Source organism: Polypterus senegalus, chromosome 2 (assembly GCF_016835505.1).
Source record: "Polypterus senegalus isolate Bchr_013 chromosome 2, ASM1683550v1, whole genome shotgun sequence".
Classification (NCBI taxonomy): Eukaryota; Metazoa; Chordata; class Cladistia; order Polypteriformes; family Polypteridae; genus Polypterus; species Polypterus senegalus.
Genome location: NC_053155.1, coordinates 96,640,499 through 96,663,611, shown reverse-complemented (window position 1 = coordinate 96,663,611; position 23,113 = coordinate 96,640,499). Strand labels below are relative to the sequence as shown.

Sequence of the window (23,113 nt, the reverse complement as noted above, 5' to 3'; positions counted from 1 at the left end):
CCTTCCCAGGTTATTAAAGCTGTTGTGTATAAAATACAACTTGTTTTTTTTTCCACTGATTAAGTATTTCTGCATTCACCATTATGAATGTGATTTGTCATAATCACTAGCTGTAGTTATATGGAACTGCTCATCTGGGGGATTTGTAGTAGAAGATGTGGAGCCCAGCTGACATCAGACTGATGTGAATAAGTTCATATAATGTGGTTTTGTGATGTCTAGCGTTGTTGCATTATTTACAGACATCCTTTCAATATTCTATTTACAGCTAAAATGTGATGGTACAATTAATGTAAAGTTGCTCACAGAATGCTTGGGGTTAAGTAAACTCTAGACATTTAACAGTTCAGTTCCAAATACTTACCGGTTGAGTGTTTTGGCAGTTTACAACTTTAGGACAATGGGAGTAGCAATGCAGTGAAAAAACATTGTAGAAATGCAACGGTACAAACATCTTCAGGTAAGTATCCACCAACCCAAACACACACACACACACACCCCAAATATACTTCAACACATATTATGTGGCTGTAGGAAAAACATTTTTTCATCCATAGCTGCTGAAAACTACAACGTCTGCTTCATATTTTTATTAAAAATGATTTTAATCTGAAATTCTAATACAGTTGCTTTAATGAAAAAATAAAACCTTTTTTCTTAACAGCTTAAATGTTAACTGGCATTAAACAGAAACATACAGTTAAATCATAGTTAGCAGACTACAGACATCAATAACTTGTGACTATTAGATGTATATTTTAGTTTTATTCATTTGTTGGGTACAAAAAACACAATTTATTATTACATGTAACTAAAACGTTAATCATTGCAGCATGTCTCACTCCTAGTCCGTGTCCTGATACCACGCTGAAGACGGACATTGAAACTCCTTTGACGTTTGGATTTTTGAATTGGACAAATGTGCTTCTGTGTGACACTAAATGAAGCAACAGAGCAGATGAAACAGCAAACAAGATGATGGCCACGCCCTTTTATATAAAAAAGATTAATAATTTTTTGTGTTTTTGTTAATTACAGTGATGTTATCTTATACTCATTATTGCAATGAATATTTCCCTAATATAGTTATAAAAGAGAAATGTGTCTTGTCCTCTACTGAGTTATTTACAGTTAAAAAGCAAGCATGTTGTACTGCAACTCCCTTCCTTTTAAAAGACAATGTAAATAATTTATTTTGTTTCTTTTTCACAGAATTTACATATTTAGTTTTCTTCATATCACAGTATAGTGATTTGTTTTATTTACTTAACCCAGTACAACTGGGTTTCTTTACCCATGTCATATATGGATATTCAGTAAGTCACAGGCTATTATGTTCTTGGACCTCTGTGTTATTTTGTTAAGACAAAAGCCAAGTGTTTAACAAGCATGGTTCTATTTTTCTTTTTTTTTTTGCTTTTGTTCATCTCACACAGTTTAATGAGCAACAGTGGCAAAAAATAATGCTTAATAGCACAGTTTTTTTTTCTTCAAGTACAGTTTTCTGGTCTTGATTTTTTCCCCATCACCAGTTTTTGATGTGTCCTGATATAAAATCTGAGATTGGGTGTTTGGAGGAGAGCTCATGCACTGAGTTTTTATCTTCTGAATATGTCATTTATGTTGAGATATATCTCCTCTTCTTATTACAACCACTGAGATTGGAAAAAGATTCTTCAGGTGTTTCCTGTCTGTGTTGTATTTCAGTCACACATTTTGTTCTTTCCTTTTTCCTCATTTACTCATATATATATATATATGTATATATATATATATGTATATATATATGTATATATATATATATATATACATACTGTACATAATTTTTTTTGTTAAGGCACTATAACATTTTTGGTTTTCATGGTAAATCTGATGCAACCACTGCCAGTCCCGAACTCTGCCTAAGAGATGTCCCTGTATGCACTGCTTTTGGGCAGTCTGGGGTAAGCACTCTCCCATTCTCTCCAACACTGCCGGTGATGGATAACCTGGCTTTATTTCTCATGGCTTCAGTAAAGGTAAGCTAAAGACAAGAGAGACAGAAAAGAAAAAAGATAAGAGAAAGGCTGACAATAAAATCATCTCTTACTGAAACAACAAGCAAACGACAAGATGAAAAGAGCAGGCAACAAGAAACACCAAAACAGGGCTATCAGATAGTCTAGACATCTGCATTTGTGACTTAAATACCTAGTTGACAAATCTTTATTCTCCCTCATAGACCTGCTAAAAACAGTGATTGCTCTGTATAATTAGATACTTGCTCACGTTCATATGAAATGATTTAAGATAAACTGAGTAAAGATATAATTTGACACTCTAAGTAGAAATGTCTATTACAGTGACTCTTTAGAGCAGTGGCATCTCAATATAAAGCGAAAGTATTAGACATACCCATTTCTTCATTTTAAAAGCAACATATTCTTACTTTGAAATATTGTTAACAGGTGAGAGAAGAACCTCATCTTAAACAAAAAGACAATCCCTCAAAGGGTATAAAAAGGTAATTATAATTCTAAGTTATAAATACTTCAGATTTTAATACATTTTCACAATATACTACACTGGGGATTTAACATGTAAACTATTCAGATTTTATCTAGTGGTTTAAAAAAACAGTTTTGTGCATGTAAAAACAATCACATTCCAGTATGTGCAAGCAAAATGTGTGGAAAAATAATTCATATGTGTGCATGAGGATTTTAGTGGTTAAGTAAGTAAGTATGTCTGGTACCTCAGTATCAATCAGATACTATATACATTGTAGATGCTAGTATACTACTGTTTGGTGTCCATTATTACCATCTTATATCAGAATGTCAGCACTGATAAATTCTTTACTATAAAGTCAACTTGGCTGCTGCTGGGAAAGAGTGCAATTCATAACATTCAGTTAGTAGTTAGGCATAATCACACCAAAACAATAAATTCATGTAGAAACAATATTTTTTTTCAAAATAACAGCTGCACTTTTTCTGAAGCAGTTCATTGTGAATGATTGATTAATCACTTATCGTGATGCATATAATATTTTGAATTAATTAATTAATTCAAACTTGGGTGGCACGGTGGCGCAGTGGTAGCACTGCTGCCTCACAATTAGGAGACCTGAGTTCACTTCCCGGGTCCTCCCTGCGTGGAGTTTGCATGTTCTCCCCGTGTCTGCGTGGGTTTCCTCTGGGCACGCTGGTTTCCTTCTGCAGTCCTAAGACATGCAGGTTAGGTGTATTGGCAATTCTAAATTGGCCCTAGTGTGTGTGTGTCCTGCGGTGGGTTGGCACCCTGCCTGGGATTGAGTCCTGCCCTGTGTTGGCTGGTATTGGCTCCAGCAGACCCCCTTGACCCTGTGTTTGGATTCAGCGGGTTGGAAAATGGATGGATGGATGATTCAAACTTTGTTTGAACACCAGTCATTTTGTATTTTAATATTATCGTTTTTCGCAATTTAACTTACTATAGTTAGACAGTAGTACCTATATACTCTGTATAATAGCTTATGCAATTTTCATTTATTCAGACAATGTTGCAAGGGAAACTATGAGAAAAGTCAGACGATATTTTTATTTAGAAGGTAGTTTATTGGGAAGTATTTGGTTGATCCTGGAACTAAAAGCCAGTGGAGGCTTAGACAGATTTACTGCCATTATGTTCAAAATAGGAGGCTGGCTGGGTAATACACAGAGGGAGGTCCATGCTCCTTGCCTTAGTTGATACCTCTATAATACAAGATTTTTGAATCAGCATGCATTATTGCATATGCAGGCTTAACTAATAGTAATATGTTGGACAGAACTACTTTGGATGTCTTAGCTGCATTACAATTATATTTAACTTTCCTTACATTAAAAATATAAATGTCTTGCTCAATTTTCTTCTCCAATTTCACTTCCTGCAAAGAGTGAGACTAAATTTACTTCATCTACTTTTATACATGATTATCTTTTATGATCTTTTGAAAAGGTCTGACTGTGTTTACTCAAAATAAAGTTTTATATGAGAATATACTGATATTTGTTCTAATGACAGAAACTTTGAACAAGGAAAGTGAAAGCATTGAACATTCTTAATTTGTGGGAAATGTAAATTCAGGGAAACCAAAGACAAACCTTAATTCTAATGTAATATGTTGGCCAGTCAACCCATTAAGTGACATAGGCAGCTGTACAGGGTGCCGATTTACCAAGCCAATTTCAATTTGTCTTAGAAGGAGTGTGCTGCACTCCACCTGCTCCTTGTGACCTTCAGAATGTGTGCCTTCAAAACACATTTATTCTTCAAAAGAAATGTTCCTACCGCTAGACCTACCTTAGCCCTTTTACCGTTATCCCTAAGATAAATCGTCCATCACTAGTTGCAAGCACACCATCACCATCCGCGTCTTCAGTGAAAGGCATGATGGATGGTTGCTGCTGGACAGCATTTGTGGCATCAGGAGAATTGAAAATGGATTGTCAGAGCATGAAGAAAAAAGCGATTTGCCATGTTATAATAGTGACAGCATTACAGGCTGTAATTTTAGTGACAGTGAAGTATACAAAGATGATGATTTTGTACAAACAGTAAACTCTGATGCCACTTTTGAATGTGCGTGCTTTAAAATAGCTTTAGGCAACTTTCATAGCTGCCATTCACTGATCTCCTAAATAAAAGGCAAATGTATCATGTACAAAAGATTACTTACTGAATTTAAATCTGTTCAGAAGTAACGGCTCTTACATGTAATTGTGACTGCGCCCAATTGACAGGCATGGAAACTCCTCCAAAACCTCACACTAAAACAAAATTCTAATTGTAAGTCATGATGAATTGCTGGGTTTTTTTTGCACTTATTAAACTTAATAATTTGAAAGTCTGACCTTTAAATGTACTGATCAACAAAGCCCTTACTTCAAACGCCACATGGCGCATCCTGGATGTGGATCATGAATCAAAATGTTTCAGCTTTCTTGTCAGTTGTTAGCATTTTGTTGATAACTTACAAGTCACTTCGCACAATAGTGAAAAATCCTTTTTGAAAATAAAATCTTCTCTACAATTGACATAAATGAGCAGAATGTTGTTAACAAACCACAAACTGGACCTCATACAGTCCCTAAGTTCCCCCTGTTTCTATATGATGAACAACTAGTAAATATTATTGGCAGCTGGATAAAAGTGTCCAAGAATCTGCAAACTGGTGAAAAACTAAACCTGCTCAAGTGTTTCTTTTTAATATATTTTTATGTATTTTTACTTTTGTTTTTTTTTTTTATTTGAACAGCTAAAAATACCTGTTACTGTGAAAGTAACTTGGTGTCACAATAATGTTTTTTGATATTTGTTCCTTCTTCTCTAGGCCTTTCTCTCACAAAATTGATAGCTGAAGGACCAGAGTCCCTTTGTTTCTGATATTCAGGTTTACAGTGCCCTGATGGCTATAGAGAATAATTCTAAGCTTTCCCATTGCATACTCTTTGTGTCTCTCTATCTCTCAATATCTCTTTTGCTGTTTTTATTGTTTTTGCGGCAACCACACACCTATTACATACTCACATACTACTTGATGTTCTTGTGTAGTGCCTATTCAAGTTTAGATAAATCCTATGCTTTGACATTACATACCAGTATTTTTCCGTGGTTCCCTCAGAACACCTATGGGGAGCCCAAAAAATGGTTCAAGCCCAGGGACCCTCTTCCACCCCTGTGCCCCTGTGCATAATGGTGCTATCTGGACAACACAGACAATGCCAGGTTCTGTAGTTGTCAGAAAGATTCTCAAACAAAAGATTGCACATTACGTTTGAAGTTATAATAATATAATTTAATAGTAAATAGTTTAACTACTGCGGTGGGTTGGCACCCTGCCCAGGATTGGTTCCTGCCTTGTGCCCTGTGTTGGCTGGGATTGGCTCCAGCAGACCCCCGTGACCCTGTATTCGGATTCAGCGGGTTAGAAAATGGATGGATGGATAGTTTAACTACTTAAGTATGATATAATGTGTGTCAATCATGAGGTTGCTGGTCATGTTTCATATGAGAGGACATTGCAGCAAGGAAGCCTAGGATAGAAAATAGAAAAGTTCTCAATGTCACATCAGTCCTTACATTTTTCTAAAGATCAGTTGTGAAACTATGCAATTATGTGTTATGTTTTAAGTGATAAAATGTAAAATGTACATAGTTCCAGAGATAACTGTGTTTTTTAATTTATTTTTATATTTTTAATTATGCATTTGCCCCTAAGCACCTGTTAAAGATCACTGTTACTATTATTTGTAATTACCTTGTATGAGCTTTGCACAGGTTTAGTTTGCCATTACTTCAGTCTATTGTATTAAACGAAAGCATCTGTGTTTTTACATCCAGTGTGCATTTATTTTGGCCTGGTGGTTTTAGGGGGTGGTTGCAGGAGTCAACCATGCCTGGGGCTCCAAATGGGCTTCAACCAGCACTGTCAATGGGTATTGTAGTTTAATAGAAAATGTAACTTTTTAATAATAGTGGAACCCTTGCATCAACCCAAAAATGAAGATTGCAATAGGAATATTGACCTTACATGAAAGTAAAGGGGAACTGCTAAGAATGTGTATGCAACAGTAACAAAATGGAAGAGAGAAGATCTTGTTTACTGTTTGATTTCATAGTCTAAAAGGTAGTTTGGATATTTGAGGACATTAATCTTATTATTATAATATGAGATTTTACATGCTCAGGATTTATGACATTAACATAAAAATACACGGTACTATAAACTATTGAGGAAGCAATTTGACTTCTTCCGCAAAGAAAAGTGGGAACATTTTCAAAATCCAGGTGTGCTAATTTGGTAAAGTCTTATCTAAATAGACTTGCTGCAGTAATCAATGCAAAAAGAGCCCCCACACACTATTAGTTAAAGGATGTGCAAACTTATGCAATCAAGGCACTGAACATTTTAAATTATTTTTCCTAAACGTATACATCTGTTTGTACTTAAACACTGTCAGCTACAAGAGCTTATTAAAGGTGTAAAAAGCTTGAAATGACTTGTGTTGATTTCAGCTTTTACATAATCAAAAGCCTTAATTTCAACATGGATGTGTACACTTTTGTTAATTACAGTACTTTTGAAAATATGGCTGATTGAAACTGGAGTGAAGTGAGGGCTTTGACATTTTTGTAACTCCAGTTAAACTATAACATTTGTTTGTATTACTATAAATATATTTACAGCACTGGATTTACATCCGCAGATGCCATAGCCTCATCAGTACAGTGGTGGTACATGAAATTAAGGCATTCTTACTTACAAAATGATAAGATTAACATTAAACATGGATCTCATGATATATATTTGCACATTATATTCTAGGTTATATTTTAAACAAAACATGATGTGTTTTACAAGTAGCTGTTTTTTCTCAAACTCCTCCAAAATGCAAGTGATGGCAAATATCAAACGCTTGGTTGTGGCTTGCTCTTAAAAAAATTAACACTATGGCTATTTGAGTAACAAAATTCAAAAAGCGAATGTTAGCAAATGCAAACATTTCTGAAACACCACTTTGGAGGAACAGAAAATATGCACTAGGGCTGGTTATAAAGGGGAAATCAAGATTTTCTGCCTCCCGTAGATAAATAAAACGTGTCTAACATTTCTTTAATGATAAGGATGCGCACAAGAGTGTAGAGGCAAAGAGAAGATACTGTCGACTCAGGCTGATTTAATTCAAGGTTTACTCGAATCATTAAAGACTGGATAATGCTAACACTACTCCTGAAAAATTGACTTATGTATAAACAGAGCAATACTAACACCTAATCCTGAATTAATGATGCCAGACTCCTGACTTGTACAAAATTAAAACTTGATTGAAATATCTGACAATATGTCTAGTTTTTCCTTTAAATCGGCATTGTATTTGTTTTGAAGGGAAATCAATTTTTTGGTGACTTCAAAATGCTCCTCTCTGTTTGTGCTCTATGAATGAATATCTAGAATACCAAGAAATCCATGCATGTATAATAAGTGGACTAAAGCAGGTAACAGATGAATACTGAGCACTATGTACAAAATTTATTACACATTTAACATTTCCCTTTCATTTCCCACTGGCCAAAACTCTTTTTAATGTATATTAAGTAATGTTCATAAAAACGTAAGTAGCAAGCTGGTCATGTTTGCTGATCACACTATTCTAGGTGGAATGGCGGATACAGTAGAGTTCAAACAATCATTAAAAGAAGATGTAGGCAAAACTCAGACTTTGTCAGACACAGTATTTGGTAGATGATTTTTAAAGGGAAAAAGGTATTACACGCAAGAAGAAAAATATTCAGCAGTTGTAATGGATAGTGCACAGAAGTGATAAACAAGGCTACTATGCCATTAATCTATATGGCCTGATGTGTCAAATACAAATCAAAGGACATCATTCTTTATGTATATAATGTGCTAGTGAGGCCTCATCTGGAATACTTTTTACAGTTCCGGCCAGATAATGGTGATGGAGAAGAGCAAGTACACTGAGTTATGAGCTGTGAGGAAAGATTATGAGAGCTGAATCTTTTAAACTTAAGCAAATGGAGGATAGGAAGTGTTCAAAATTATGTAGGGAATTAGTACAGTAGATTTCAACTATTACTTTAAAATGAATTATTTAATAAGGTCACTAGGGCCCAAATGGAAGCTATTTAAGGGTAAACTTTACATAAATATTAGAAGGTTTTCCCCACAAAGATAACCACCAGATTTTGGAATAAATTGCCAAGCAGTGCAGTGGGTAGTAGTAGTACACTGAGGTTTTTAGGCGAACAGGGACTGATGAACTGTGCTGGACAGCGTGGTCTGTTCTCATCAAAAGTACTGTTATGGCCTTACATTTGTAAAACAATGAGACAGTATATGAGAATGGTGTATGCTTGGGGAAAGAATGTCATGTCAGTACAACTACATTGTTGTCGTCATTATTAAAACTTATCACTACTTATAATGACCTCCACAAATGAATCATATAGATACTCTTTTGAAATGCAAGAGTCAATGATGTGAAATCTGTTTTTGGGGGTTTATATAACATTTTTGCAAGTTCAGGCCAGTTTTATATCAGTTACTTATTGGCATAAAACAATTCTCTGGCCAAGCAAGCTCATGTCTATTTCTTTAGAAGACTAAATGCAGAGGAAGCGACTTAACGTTCCCTGCACTAAGTAACTAATATTAAACAGCAGACAGCTACTGGTAAAGAGTACATGAATGTCCAAAACTGAGCAGGAGCAAGAAGAACACAATTCTGTCCCACAGCAGCTAGAGAGAGGAGAAAGAAAGGTCAACATAATTGTTTTCCTTTTCATGGTAAAGTAATGCAATGCAGGTGCCTATTAACAATAGAAAATAGCAAAACACGTCATCTGCAGCCATGAAACGGAACCAAATTTGCATCTGGCAAACACCTTCTTCAAAAAAAAGAGAAAAAAAGAAGAAAGCTCTCGAAGGAAAGCAATTCAAAAGCACTTAACACTAGCCACAAGGTCACAACACTTTGCAAAAAATGCACCACCCACTTACTACAGGGGACCCTAAGTCCTACCCCTAAATTTTAACACTTTCGGTTCCGTATACGTTGTAACCTTCTCTATATGTGGCTAAATTCTGGGTACTCTGCGAAGGACTTGAGTTAAAATTCTGTGCATTCTTTTCCACCTTCATTCTCTTGGCCTCTGCTCTGGACTTGTAACAGAACTCAATAAGAGCCACCAGCATGGCCAAGCCTAGGCCTCCAACAAGAATGTAGAAGACGCCGGCAACATTGCTCAGGCTCAGAGCACTTGTCTTGTCCTGAGAAAAAACAATAAGACATTCTGTTAGCTTTCCTTAAACAATGGTACATGAAAAGATAAAGCACAATAAGGTTTAGATAATAATTAAAGACTATTATAATATGCCTTTCTGTGACTAACCATATAAATATACTGAAAAAAAATTAAAAATAATTAATAACTTACATAACAGTACACAGAAGATAAATATTCAGAAAATGAAATTTTCAAATTAGTTATCTAACACAAGTAAAGTCTATAACTAGATTTTCTTACTATACTTATAGTGACAGCTAAATTCTAGAAACCTTTCCTTGAGTAATATGTGCATATTTATATATTGTATATAGATTAACAGATAGATAGTACTTTATACTGTATGTATGCATAACAATAGCATGTAGAATATAATGTTGTGAAATGTATAACAGGATCTACAAATTAGTGTCACTGCCTGATATGTTCAACTCCAGATCTGTTCTGTTGTTATTTAATTTACTGAATAATTTCAGCATTAAACAATATTTTGTTCTGTTGTTTTTGAAAATGTTTATTTTATTTTTTATTCATTTAATTGAGTGTACATACTTATGTGTTTATTGGTTTTGTTTTTCAGGTTTTCTGAAAAAAAAAAAACAGGAAGTAAGCATAACTAAAATTAAAACCAAACTGTATAGAGTTAATGTTGTCAAGTGTAAGTGTTCATTTTGTTTGATTAGTCCAGGTTTAAAAGAATAATATAAATTAATAAATGGAAAGGATGAGATAAGTAAGGGTCAGAATCAGAATCCCACGACAGGATTCCGGGAAGCTTAAAGGGACTACAAGAGATGGTGCAAGTGTAGAATTTGTAAGGCTAAATTGTTTGTCCTGGACGGAAACGCCAAGAAAGAGAAAACTCCATTATAGAATTTAGGTCGTCTGGCCAGCACAAAAAATATGTGATGTTGGCTAAGCATCTGGTCGGAGGCTCTTTTATGAATAATCTTCTTCACTTAAGTTAATTGAAAGTCTATAGAGAAACGAAAATACTAACCTAACTATTCACAAGGTTTGAGGCTTGCAGACGTAGGCCTAAATTAGTCATTTAAAACAGAGGACATCATGGGGAAGCTGTAGTGTGTCCGAGGATGGCAAGAAGGCAATATTACTGTAATTCTAACAGAAGGCCAACAATTAATATTGTTTGGTATGTTCCATACCAAAATCCATATACTTAAAATTATTTTTTGTTAAGAATGCCTACAAAGTATTTTAAATTATTTTAATTTGAAGTATCATTTTCTTTTGACTAGAGACCAGTACATTTCCTGAACAAAAATCAACATACTAAATGTGTAAGGCCTAAATATGCCTTTGACTTTCTGAATTGGACAAAAGTTATGTCTTTTCTTCATTTGAGACCCTCCAAAACCTCGTTCACTATTCAGATTCCTCCTTATGTTTTATTTCTGCTGTGTAGATTTCGAGAATCATGAAGGATGTCAGGGAAAGGAGACTGCCCACGATTTTAGCACTGGTTGAATTATATATTCACAAAGACACCATATTGCACACAATAAAAAAAATAATTTACAAAAAAATACCAAAGTTGCAATTTTCTTTTCGGTAAATTTTGATGTGGGCAGATTTGAGTCAATGATTGAAAAAAAAAGGAAAAAAATATATTATTCAAAATCACCACATTTAGTGTTTAATCTTCCTGCTCTCTGTTTCATTGATAGTTTTCACAATGTGCAGAACCATCTGCATACTGTTTATGCTGTAATTTTAATGGCATGTTTTAAAAAGATGCAATAAGTTTCTAACCTTGGGGTTTTAATCCATGGAGAAAACATTCCTTCAAATTGAAAATATGCTCAGATTTCTTGTCCTGATTTGGGGTTAATACAGCAAGATGGACGATGTCTTTTCCAGCACTAACCTTGCTAGTGATATCAAGGCCTGCATACCATTACTGAATTGCCCACATACAGTATTACTTGCAGTTTCAGTATTAAGTGACCTGTAAAGTAGTGTCTTGCAGGCAGGAGGTTGCCATATTTTTCTTATTTTTTGTTTTTGAAGGAAACAGAAAAAAATGGTTTTAGTTGATCTCTAGCCTTGTTTTAAATATTAAAAAAAAATTAATGTATTAAAAAATGGGGTAATTATGTGTTTAAACTTATTGCTTATTATTATGGGTGTTTAAAATATGCAAGTGTAAGTACGCTAACCTTTTATTACTTCATATGTCAAAATGTAACTGATTGCCATTGTGGTTGTATGAATGAATGTTGGTGATAGGAAGCTGAATTGTAAAAAAAAAAATGATAATCTAAGAAAGTAACAGTTTGGTGGTGCAATTATGCCCAAATATTTTATATTTGAAAATGTAAATTTCAGTAAAAAGAATTATGATTACCTCTTGAAATTCCTATTGACTACGTTTTGAAATTAGTGAAAATTGTTTGTTACAATTATATGCAAAATTTTCCAATTATGTATACTTCCTAAAAGTGACCAAAAATGTAACCAAGATGTATAGACAATTATTTAACCTGAACCTATAACCTGAGTACAGTTCTAATTCCCTTACTGTTTGTGCATAACAACAGTAGGTCCCAAACTGCAGCGACTGACCTTACTTCCAGAGTCCTTCGGTCCACACTCCCCTTTATCGTACCACCATTTGTTTTTCAGCTTGTCTAAGACGCCTGCCTCACTGAGTTTCAAAACGGCAAGGTTTACGGGAGTTCTTCACGTGGAAAATAACATAAATAACATTATATATGTTATTTTATGTTATTCAATTAAAACTACATAGAATTGCAAAGCAAAGTGACAGAGCAAAGGCCCCACAGAGAGTGTGTCTGTGTGGTAGGGATTTCAGCCACAGGCACTGAAATGGAGCCCCACTCTATCGCTTTCAGTAACGGGCACATACTGCTGTGGACAACTTGCGAATAAATTGTAGGCAGTTACTGTGAACACAAAACTATTGGCAAACATTTGACTTCATTTTCCCCAAGTGAGGATCTGAATACTGTATGTCAAAATGCAAAATTTGGCTTAAATGCAAAATGAACTTCCACATTGTTAGCCTCTGAATGTGAAGTATCATTCACTAATTTTATTTAATTTCTCCAATTCTTCTCTCTGTATTATATTTCTTTTCCAATATCACCTATGAATACTTTCCCTGGGAAGCACACTGTAGCCTACTATAGTTTTTCTTCCTGCATGTCTGGACAAGGTACTGCTTGATGATATACATCTGGCATTTATTTCCCTTATCACCTTTTTTTTTTAAATAAAGAATAAATCAAATTCCAAACAGAAGCTGAATTTGTTTGCTGATACTTTTTATGTTTCAGGAATCACTGAACCCAAGAAGTAGACCAAAAACACAAAGTAAACCTTGTCCTCAAGCTCAAAAGCAGGCTTGTTGCCTGCGCACTTAAACAGAGCTGTGGTTCTAAATCCTAAATGAAAAGGGAAATCATAAAAACCCCTGGTCAAAATTACAAAACAGTCCTTAATATAATAATAACAAAGTCTGTTTAAGAAGTATTTAAAATCTAAGGAAGACGTGAATTCCAAATAAGAAAAGCAAATAAAAACATTGCCTCAAACATGAAAACCAAACCTGGACAAAATGGCAATCCATAAATCAGTAAATAAATCGATAAGTCCATAAAACAAAGAATCAAAAAGAGAACCTATAATAAACATGAAAAATCATAATTCAAATTTCAAGATTGAGGGCTGAACAATGTGAAGAAAGGCTAATGTCTCGTAATGAGCTGTACCAGGCCTTATATTGGTTATGGGTAGTTCCACAGCTCTAGTGTCAGAGTCCTCTGCTCCGTTTGGTTCAGTATGCAAAAGACAAGGAAGATAGCAAAAAGAAAACATAATAAGTGAAACCAAAATTAAAAAACAAGAAAATGCTATTTTAAGTACAACACAATACAAAATAAACTAAACCAATTCAGTAGCATAAAACACAAAAGAATTTATTAAATAAAAAAAAAATTAACAAAGATAAAAGAAACTAAAGCCAGGGGCAGAAGGTCATGGTCATGCATGCCAATGGTACTATGCACAGTATGGGCACATTTTTTGCGTTCACTGACATGAAACATTTTCCCATGAATCTAACTGGAGAGAGACTGAATTCTATGGAGAATGTGCCAACAACACAATATATGAGGGAGATCAAAATGTTTTAAACCTGACCTATTAAAGAATAATACCAGTAAAATGTAACAAAAGTTATTCTTCAGTATAATGCTTGTGAATAGTAATACACATTTTATGTTTCCACTAATCATGCATGCATCACTTAAAGTAAAATATTTAGTCTGTACAACCACTCTTCAGTAGCTAACTTGACACATTCACCTGACATGTTGGTCTAGCACATCCCATTGGGGTTGCATTTCAGATTGGGAAATTGGTGGTAATCACCCACACCAAGGTCTGAAGAATAGGATGGGTGTGACATTTCTTTGAATCCACCACAATTTGGCAGAATCGCTTCTGTGACCTTTGCAGTGTGAGTAGGTATTGCCATGAAGCTGAATGTAGTGGTCAATAGTATTCCTTTTTGCTTTTCTCTGATCGACTGCTGCATTTCTGTCAAATAACGACTGATTATATGGACCTTCTGATGCAAGTAGTCAATATGGACTAAGATGTTCTGCTGCCAGGAACCACAGCCAGGGCCGGATTAAGGTGGGTGCCATTGATGCTGCAGCATTAGGCCAATTCCTGAAATAGGCCCAGATGAAAACAGACGAGAATTTTCCAGAAGCTGAATAGTTTTCCTTTGCTATATTAACCTCAAAATAATTCTTAAAATATAATTTTGGAGTTCGACTTTCGGACGCCTAGACACAGTGTTACTTATTATACAGTTACTATTGTTCTTTGCGCTGTGACGTAACTATAACGTTGTTGTGTTTATTGTTAACCGAAGATTTCAAGTTAATGCTATCAATTTTACGTTAAACAGTATAGTAATTTAGCTGCACTTTTTGCAATATCTTGGGGATTCTTGCCACTTTATTATTGTTCGGTAAGTACCACGTAGTAAATTTTTCACCTTGAAAGTTAGTTGTACAGTAAAAATCGATGGCTATTTAAATGGTTATCTGTGAAGGTAAAACTAAAAGCCGGCCCACGGGCCCGGCATGAATGTTTAGAATTTTTAAAATCCTCGACAGGATTCTGGTCTATTATGAAATTTAAATCGTGGACAAATTTTTACCCTCAAGAGTCTGAACTGAGTCACTTTGACCCAATGTCTCTGCAAATTCATTTTTTCTTACTTTGTTTTGTAAGAGAATTGCAAAATGTTGTGTATTTCATTGTTAGGTTTTCTGCATTAAGTGCACTTTTCAGACAATTGCTATTGAATGTTGATGTTACATAGTTTTATGTTAATCTCGAGTTGTTACAATACTACGTCATTATTATTATTTATGTTCAATAAAGGCTGGCTGGTTGCGTCGCAAGCAATTAAGGCTCCTTGGTCAGTCTGAGCCTGCATGTACGGTGAGTGTCGAATGCACATGCACCAATGCGAGAAAAAATAGGCCTTTTTCCGCTGCAGCATCAGGCCCAATTTCGTCTTAATCCGGCCCTAACCACAGCCAGTCAGCATCCAGGAGTTACAACATCTTACAATGGAAGTAGTGGTGAACTGCATCAATTCAATTTTAGGGTCATGAAGAACAGGAACAAACCCTGGTAGGGCTGGGTGTAAGTCTGTAACCAAAAGTGGACTGGGTGCCAGTCCATGACAGGGCACTCCTTGTCCCTCACTCATGCCAGGCCAGTTAGAAGTTGCCAATTAGCCTAACATGTAGGCCTTTAGGATAAACACCAAAATGTCAGAGAAAAAAAATGGGAAGAACATGTAAAATGCCTATATGCAGCAACTTGGTGGGACTGAAACACGATTTACCACTGTGCCATAATGCTGCCACCATTACTAAATTTGAAGAATATTATTTAAAAGCAGAAAACTATGAAAGGCAATTCATTCTAAAACAGTTTCATTGAACCTGACCAATATGTGATGTAAAACATATAAAAAACATTTCACATATTCATCAGTCTATTGTGAGCCATACACATACATACAGGGATATACAGTAACTTTCTTTGGGTGCTCACTGGTTGTTTCAACTGACCATTCACTATCCAACCTACTAGCTAATGTTGCTTCACAACACAGACCACCTCTTACACCATGTCTCACAGTATCTCTATTTAGAAGATGTCAGATAACTAAAGGTCCCATTTTTAAACACTTCCTTTGATTATGTAGCAGGTACTATACTTCAATAAGCTTAGACAAAAAAGTAATTTGTTTCCTAATACAAATTTTGTTTTCATAAAATCAAAATAAAAGCAAATATTTTTGCTTTGACAGTAACTGCTCTACTTCACTGCACATCCCCCCGTGAAGTTCTGGAGAAAAGCCCCTGACAAACATTCAAACCACAGCAGATGCACAAGTTACACAAAATACTGTTTTTACCCGCTTTTGGTGACATTGAGGCTAACCTTGGAGTCACCTCCCCCGCTGCCACACTCTCCCTTGTCGTACCACCATTTGTTTTTCAATTTGTCCAACAGGCCTTGTTCATTCAGTTTTAAAACTGCCAGGTTAACAGCATTTCTTGAAACGATAAAACATATTTGTAAGAAAATGAACAGCCATTAAGAGTGTAGAGGACAAGATGGAAAGCACTGTTAGTTTTTCTCTAGATAAATAAACCTCTCTTCATAATAGCAACAAAATGAGAGCACATCTTTTTTACTGTGAGATTTCACAGGTTTTAAAAAAGCACAGAGATATATTTATACAGAATGTGCCCTCTTCAGTAGATTTTGGTGTTTAGAAAATATAAATGATACATTTAAGGTTTTGTTACCATCTCCATTCTTATCTTTTTAGTAACAGTGTGCTCATTATTTTCTACATTTAGTCTTTCAGTGTTTTAACATTTTTAAAAGTTGGGGTTCATAAATATTTATGTTTTCATTTCATTGAAATTGGTACAATATTAAAGTGTATCTTTTTTTGATTTATATTAATATGTTCTAAGCATTAACACACAGTATGTGTAAATATGCTGTATATATACTGTTACATACATTTTACAAGCTTAAGGAATACACTTAAGAAACTGTCACTTCACGGAATAGTACTAGTTTGTGGCAAATTATTTCTCAGCTATTTTCACTTTTCTTCATTCTGAAACCACTTGTTCAATAAGCATTGTGACCCTCTGCATTTTCAGGAGGAGTTGGATGCTCTAATAAAATAAGTTTTCTGAGCAAAACAAACAGTGACACTGAGTACAAGCAAACACAGCTTCAAAACATGTACATCAACGCAGGGTGCACAGGTCATTAATCAATCTTAGCTGAAGAACCAAGAAGGAATCAAGTTTACCAATGCTAAGGACATGCTGTCGTCAGATGGAGAAAAGAATATGTTCATCACTGCTGAAAGTTAAGAGACTGTGTATGAATGTTGTAATTTATGTTTCAGTGATTTTTAAAATCTTCCTCAATACTTTTATTATAGGAATATACAGAACTTTAGGAGTTTCCAGTATTTGAAAGAGGTAGATGAAAGTTAGGATTTTTCTGTTGATTTCAGAACATGTTCTGCATGATTGAAAAGTTTAATTGAAATCCTACCAATATATTTGGCAGGACATTTGTATCTTTCTAGATTGCCTTTTAGAAGTTAGTGTAGGCAGATAATGACCAGCAGGACACAGTAGCTCTTGTTAAGAAAAAGGTGGCCAATGAAAGGAACTCGCTACAAACATCCCTAAGAGGTGTCAAGGGGAGCAAACCTGAAATATTCTGACTGGAAAACAGGATGCTAGAGGGCAGGCAGCTAAATATATACAGTAGTACATATATTATAGATGACAGAACCTGTAAAGCAGAATGATTAATCTGAATTACAGACCAAAAAACAGCAAAATTCCTACAGCATGGGTCAAGACAGATTGAAAAAAGAGCATGTTGCTGCCAAACAAATGCCTGTCATTTGAGGAACAGATTAGGGTTAGGGGAGTAATGCCTTTGAGTATGCCAGAGAAAATCTGATGTGGAAAACCTGAGATTCTTTAATTACTTATCACCTCTTGGGTTCCTTGCCCTCAGGATCTCTGATTAATGGCTGAAGAAGCCCTAATACATAAAAATGTACCTTATTTTTCTTATAAATACTCTGTCCCTGTTAAACTGGATGATCACGTTGTTTTTCTTGGGTTGCAAAGTACTGTACTTGCATTCCTAAAGTTTCAGTTCTGGGTTAAAAATGGGAAAACCGAAACAGCTCTCTCAAGAAATATGTCAGTAAATTGTTTATTTCTTCTTTTTTTTTGCAGAATAAAGGTTATTCCATGTGACAGATTGTCAAGTAAATAAAGATTTAAGACAAAGGTATTATTATCCTAAGAGAAGAGGGCAAACTCGATCTTACCAGGAAAGAAAAAGAAGGAAGAGACCCATATGCACAACTACATAATAGGATATGTTCATCAGAGTCTGTAGTTTGAGAAACAAATGTCTTACAGGTTCTAATTTGGCTTCTCCCTTAAATTCATGCCTAACCCCAGTGTCATCTACAACAGAGAAATGATTTCTCCAGGATGCTAGTCATAATACGCTTTTCCAGTCAACTTCCGTCTAATGTCTGTTTTTTTTTTACTCATTTTAACCTTCTGTTTTAACTTGCCAGTTTCAGGAAAGGCTTTTTATTTGAAAATCTGCTTCTAAGGCCAGCATTCTGGAATTGACTTTTCACTGTTGCAGATGACACTTGGATTTCGAATGTATTTAAGGAAGAAGCCAATTTAGGACATGTAAAAGTTTGCTTCTCAAACATACTGTGCACTCATGAGTCATTAAGTTGAGAACTACCCTGCTATTATCATTTATTAATTTTCGGTACTCTCTTTTAGTGATTTGCAGTGATCATTCAAACACTCCATATTATATGCACTGTAATTAAATTATTAAGATACACAAAATCTGCTTACCTAGGTCTTTTTACTATTCATGTCATGAAGCTACCCTGTGTGGATACTTATTTTCACCTTTGTAGCTTAGTAACTTCTCCTTTGTTCTGTCCTTTTCTAACTACTTGCAATTTACTTTTTACTCCTACTTGATTTTCTATCTGACATTTCTGTCCTAGGTCGCGAATTGATGATATTTTCTTTAATTTTTGCTAAACTAAACATTTTATTAATATAAGTTGATTAGTAATTTTGTTGATTGTTCCCGATTTTTATTTCCATGTACTTTGTAATTTATTTTAATTATTTATTTTGTTGCTTTGACCTATATATGTTTATGCTAACTCTTCACAAGATAAAGACAAACATTATTTGAGCAATATGAGCCATGTTAAAAGGGATTTTTAATATCTGACAGCATGACCTATTGCAATTATACATTTTAAAGCACTGTTCCATCAATGTAATCCTAAGTTCTGTGTTCAAAGTCCTCATGTTCAATGGCAATTAAAAACTAGAAATCAGACAAAGGTATTAAGTACAATAATGAACTGCTGATCAATTCAAATTAAAACAGTAGTACTATATAGCTAAAGCTGCTCATGTGTTGGATCCTGCACCAATACAAACATTGATGTAACCTGCAGTATGAAATTCTATTTCTTATATTTTCTTACAATAAGTTGTATTATGTTTTATTGTTTGCTGGAATTCAAACCCTGGACTCTGCAACTGTGAGACAGCAACACTAACCAGTACATCTCCATGCTGCAACTGATTGTTCATTTCAAGATAGCTGCTTTTTAAAAGTCCATTTGATGTACAGGTTATTTTGTGGGCTAGAGATAAACATGCTCTTCTGCATTTTAAAATTATATAACTATGATATTGATCAATCCTTTACATTTTTGCAACCACAGAATGATTACAAACATGAGAAAACATTTTTAATGAATTTGGTAGCAATAAGAAATCTGCGACTCAGACCTTTTTTGAAGTGTTTTGCTCATATTTTGAAAACAGTTAAGTTTTTAAAAAGGTCAATGTTGGAACAAAAAAAAAACTTTTTATATCTATTGATCCATCCATCCATTCATTATCCAACCCGCTATATCCTAACTACAGGGTCCCGGGGGTCTGCTGCAGCAAATCCCAGCCAACACAGGGCGCAAAGCAGGAAACAAACCCCGGGCAGGGTGCCAGCCCACCGCAGATATGCATTGATAGGTTTTTTTTTTTTTATGTGGCCATTTAAAAAGGACAGGACAAAAAAGTTTGGGAATATATATTATTGCCAGTTATGATCATTAAATTCTATACTATTGTTATAAGGTTGTTCTGGAACCCCCAATAAGATCCAGAGAATGAAGTACAGTGCCGAAGGCCATAACAGAAGATGTTTTGTTGTCTATGTTACTGCTGAGAACTTCAGTATGTTGTATTAAAATCTATAAACCAAAAATCACCTTAACTTGACTTCAGCTGTCACTGAGTGTATAGGCAGACATCATACTGAGATGGTCAGCTAGTGAAAGGTTAGCACAATGCAGTTTACCTTTTTTATTTATGTTTAGCGTATGATGTCCCCAGCTCTATAAGCATACAGAACACATAGCTCACACACAATGATAGGAGGTAGGCCACAATGAAATGTCATTTTAACTTAAAGACAGTTAAACAAGAAGTGAGTCCTCAACTGATAACATGTACATGGTTTAATAACAATAATAAACATGAGAGACAGAATGGGGAAAGCAACCATATGACCTATCACCCCTTCACTTATTAAGCACAAAAAAAATTAAGTTGTAGTCTGGATATTCAGTGTGTGGCACAGTAGTCTGTGCCACAGCCTCACAGATCTACCATTCCAGTTTTGAACTTCCACAACCATGTATTGTCTGTGTGGAGTATACAGATTCACTTGTTGTCTCAGTGCTCATTTTGCGGTCTTAAAATATACATAAAAATATGTGATTGTTTTTTTTTATTTGGCTTGAGCAGTACTTGTGGAGGTTTATGTGTGTTTGCATTTCTGTGGGCTGGTGCCTCTTCTAGGATTGGTTCCTGCCTAGCATTGTGATCCTGAGCTGGACAAGTTGGTCAGAAAACAGATAGGTGACTTCCCTTTTATATAACATAATAATTTGACAACCCAGAACCATATAGGGTTGGTTACTTCCTTGGGCCTAATGTAAATTTATGTTTATTAGAATTATATGCTGACAAGTTATCAACAATGTTTTTACATTTCGTGCAGAGACAGCAGTATTATAGTTTAAACTTGATGTTTGAAAAAAAATCATGGCTATGTATTTTTACAGACCGGCAAAATAGCTTGCGGCTTGTACTTATTTATACTAATAATATGTGCGGTCTCCAACTGTCCATTCAATAATAATAAGTGGGGAAGACATTTACCTTCTGATTGAGGCACTGCTTCTGTCAATGCTATAGCAGAAGCAGACACTGCCTGGGAAAAACAGAATCGTTATTTGAGGTCACATCCAATGATGTTGTTTACATGTAGATTCTCTGAACCATTCTTCTGCAATAAAGTAATTCTCACGCTGAGAACAAGTAAACTAATTCTCATAAAAAATAGCCACTCCATTCCCTTTCATTTGAAAACATATTTATCCGCACAGCAAGAAAACTTACTGGAAATGATGCATTTACTAAAAAAGTCTTTTAACATTTAAAAACTTTTTGGTTTCTTCCTGAACTTTTAATGTATTGTAGATAATGAAGGTCACTGTTTGTGTTTGACCATTAAGATACCCAGTGTTTCAGGCATTGTTTCCTTGTAACATCACTGCTTTATTAAGAAGTTAGCAGTAGTTCAAAATTACTGTGACTGTCTTTCAATTCTTTCCTTGTGGCCAGTGCTGCCTGCATAGCCCCCAACTCCATAAAGCCCTGCATTTACTGTCTAAAGAAGGTTAACAAAGTTAATGGATGTATGGACAAATGAATAAGATTATGGAGTGAGCAATCAGAATTCAAATCTAATTATAATAAAATTTATACTTTCGGAACATGCAGATCCACATGTGGATCTACACTTATGCATCAGGACATGATGATGTCAGATGTATTAACCAATGGATAACCATCCACTTTGTACATATGTGTAGGCTTATTCCCTTGAAATATACTTGTTTGAAAATGACTTCAGTGACTTTAAATTGCTTATTTAATTTCAAAGAGAAAATCAACAGCCTGTTTCAAGGGGCCAATTGCTAAAGAACATACTAAATTATTTAAATTGAAATTATCTGTAATTTATTAGCTGTAGTCATGGTTTTTTTTTTACCTTATTCCATGTTGCTGTACTGGATACCTACTTAAATCAACTTTAGAAACAACAGCTTTTCCCAAATGATTTATTTCAGACTTTTGAAACAGTATTACAATTATATAGCCTACCTCTGATATAATTGCTCACACTATTTCATTTCACAGAATTAAGAATTATCCTTATTATTAAAAACTATGGTGATAATATTCAATATTACCTAGCTGTAAAAAACATTTGGTCCTAATTGCTTCATTTGGTTTATTAAACAATATAAGATGAAATGATTCATCTTTAAAAAAATGTTTATTTTGGCTAGGAATTCTGCAAAACGCACAAATTGTTCTGTGAATTATAAATTCAGAGAATCTCATTTGTAATTGTATTAAACCTGTTAGCACTAGTTAATAATTACATTATTTCAATATTGTAGGTAGCGGTCCAAAGAATGAGCACTGGTCAAAACCATAAATTCAGAAAGAGAAATGAGTAAAGCCTAATATGTCAGACAAAAACCAAAGTGAAAACAAAGTGCTCTATGAGATCAGAAACACCAAGAAATATGTAAGCACAAAAAGGATTGTTTGTTTGTTTGAGTTTTGATATCTGCAATAGATGAATGTCATACAGCTGTTGCAGAATATAAAACACATGCTGCAAAAATTGGGATAGCAACCATAGCAGCAGACAAACTAGTAACACAAACTGGCGGCACCCATAAGAAAATCAAATGGAGGCAGAAAAAGTATGAATCAAAATTCAAAATCCTACGTATACTTAAATGAAAATGATATGATGATTCCAGGAAAATCTCCATGAGATAAAACCTAAAATGTGCTATTAAAAGGCAAAAAGAAAACAAGAAAATAAATAATTAAAGAAGCAGAACATAACAGTAGGGACCAGAAGTGTTGGCAACAGGGTACATTAATAGACCACTACAGTGCCTTACAAGGTTGATGTACACTGTTTTTTTCAGACGAGATGAAGGCAGAAC

At 34.7% G+C, this 23,113-nt stretch overlaps 1 protein-coding gene across 6 annotated transcripts in view; it reads right to left on the bottom strand.

The window, feature by feature from the left end:
• Positions 1-582: 582 nt before the first annotated feature.
• Positions 583-23,113, bottom strand: part of LOC120523159 (glutamate receptor 4) — a 488,284-nt gene continuing 465,753 nt past the window's right edge. For 2 of the 6 annotated variants that reach the window (XM_039744179.1, XM_039744181.1), the window contains exons 14-16: positions 16,336-16,450; positions 9,662-9,796; positions 583-2,023 (exon numbers count right to left, since the gene is read on the bottom strand). In XM_039744179.1, the coding sequence (XP_039600113.1) occupies positions 1,859-2,023; positions 9,662-9,796; positions 16,336-16,450 (415 nt within the window). In that variant the 3' untranslated portion in view covers positions 583-1,858. Of the gene's footprint in view, positions 2,024-9,548; positions 9,797-12,399; positions 12,515-16,335; positions 16,451-23,113 lie in introns of those variants that run through there. The other 4 variants (XM_039744180.1, XM_039744182.1, XM_039744183.1 and 1 more) reach the window with 4 other exon arrangements.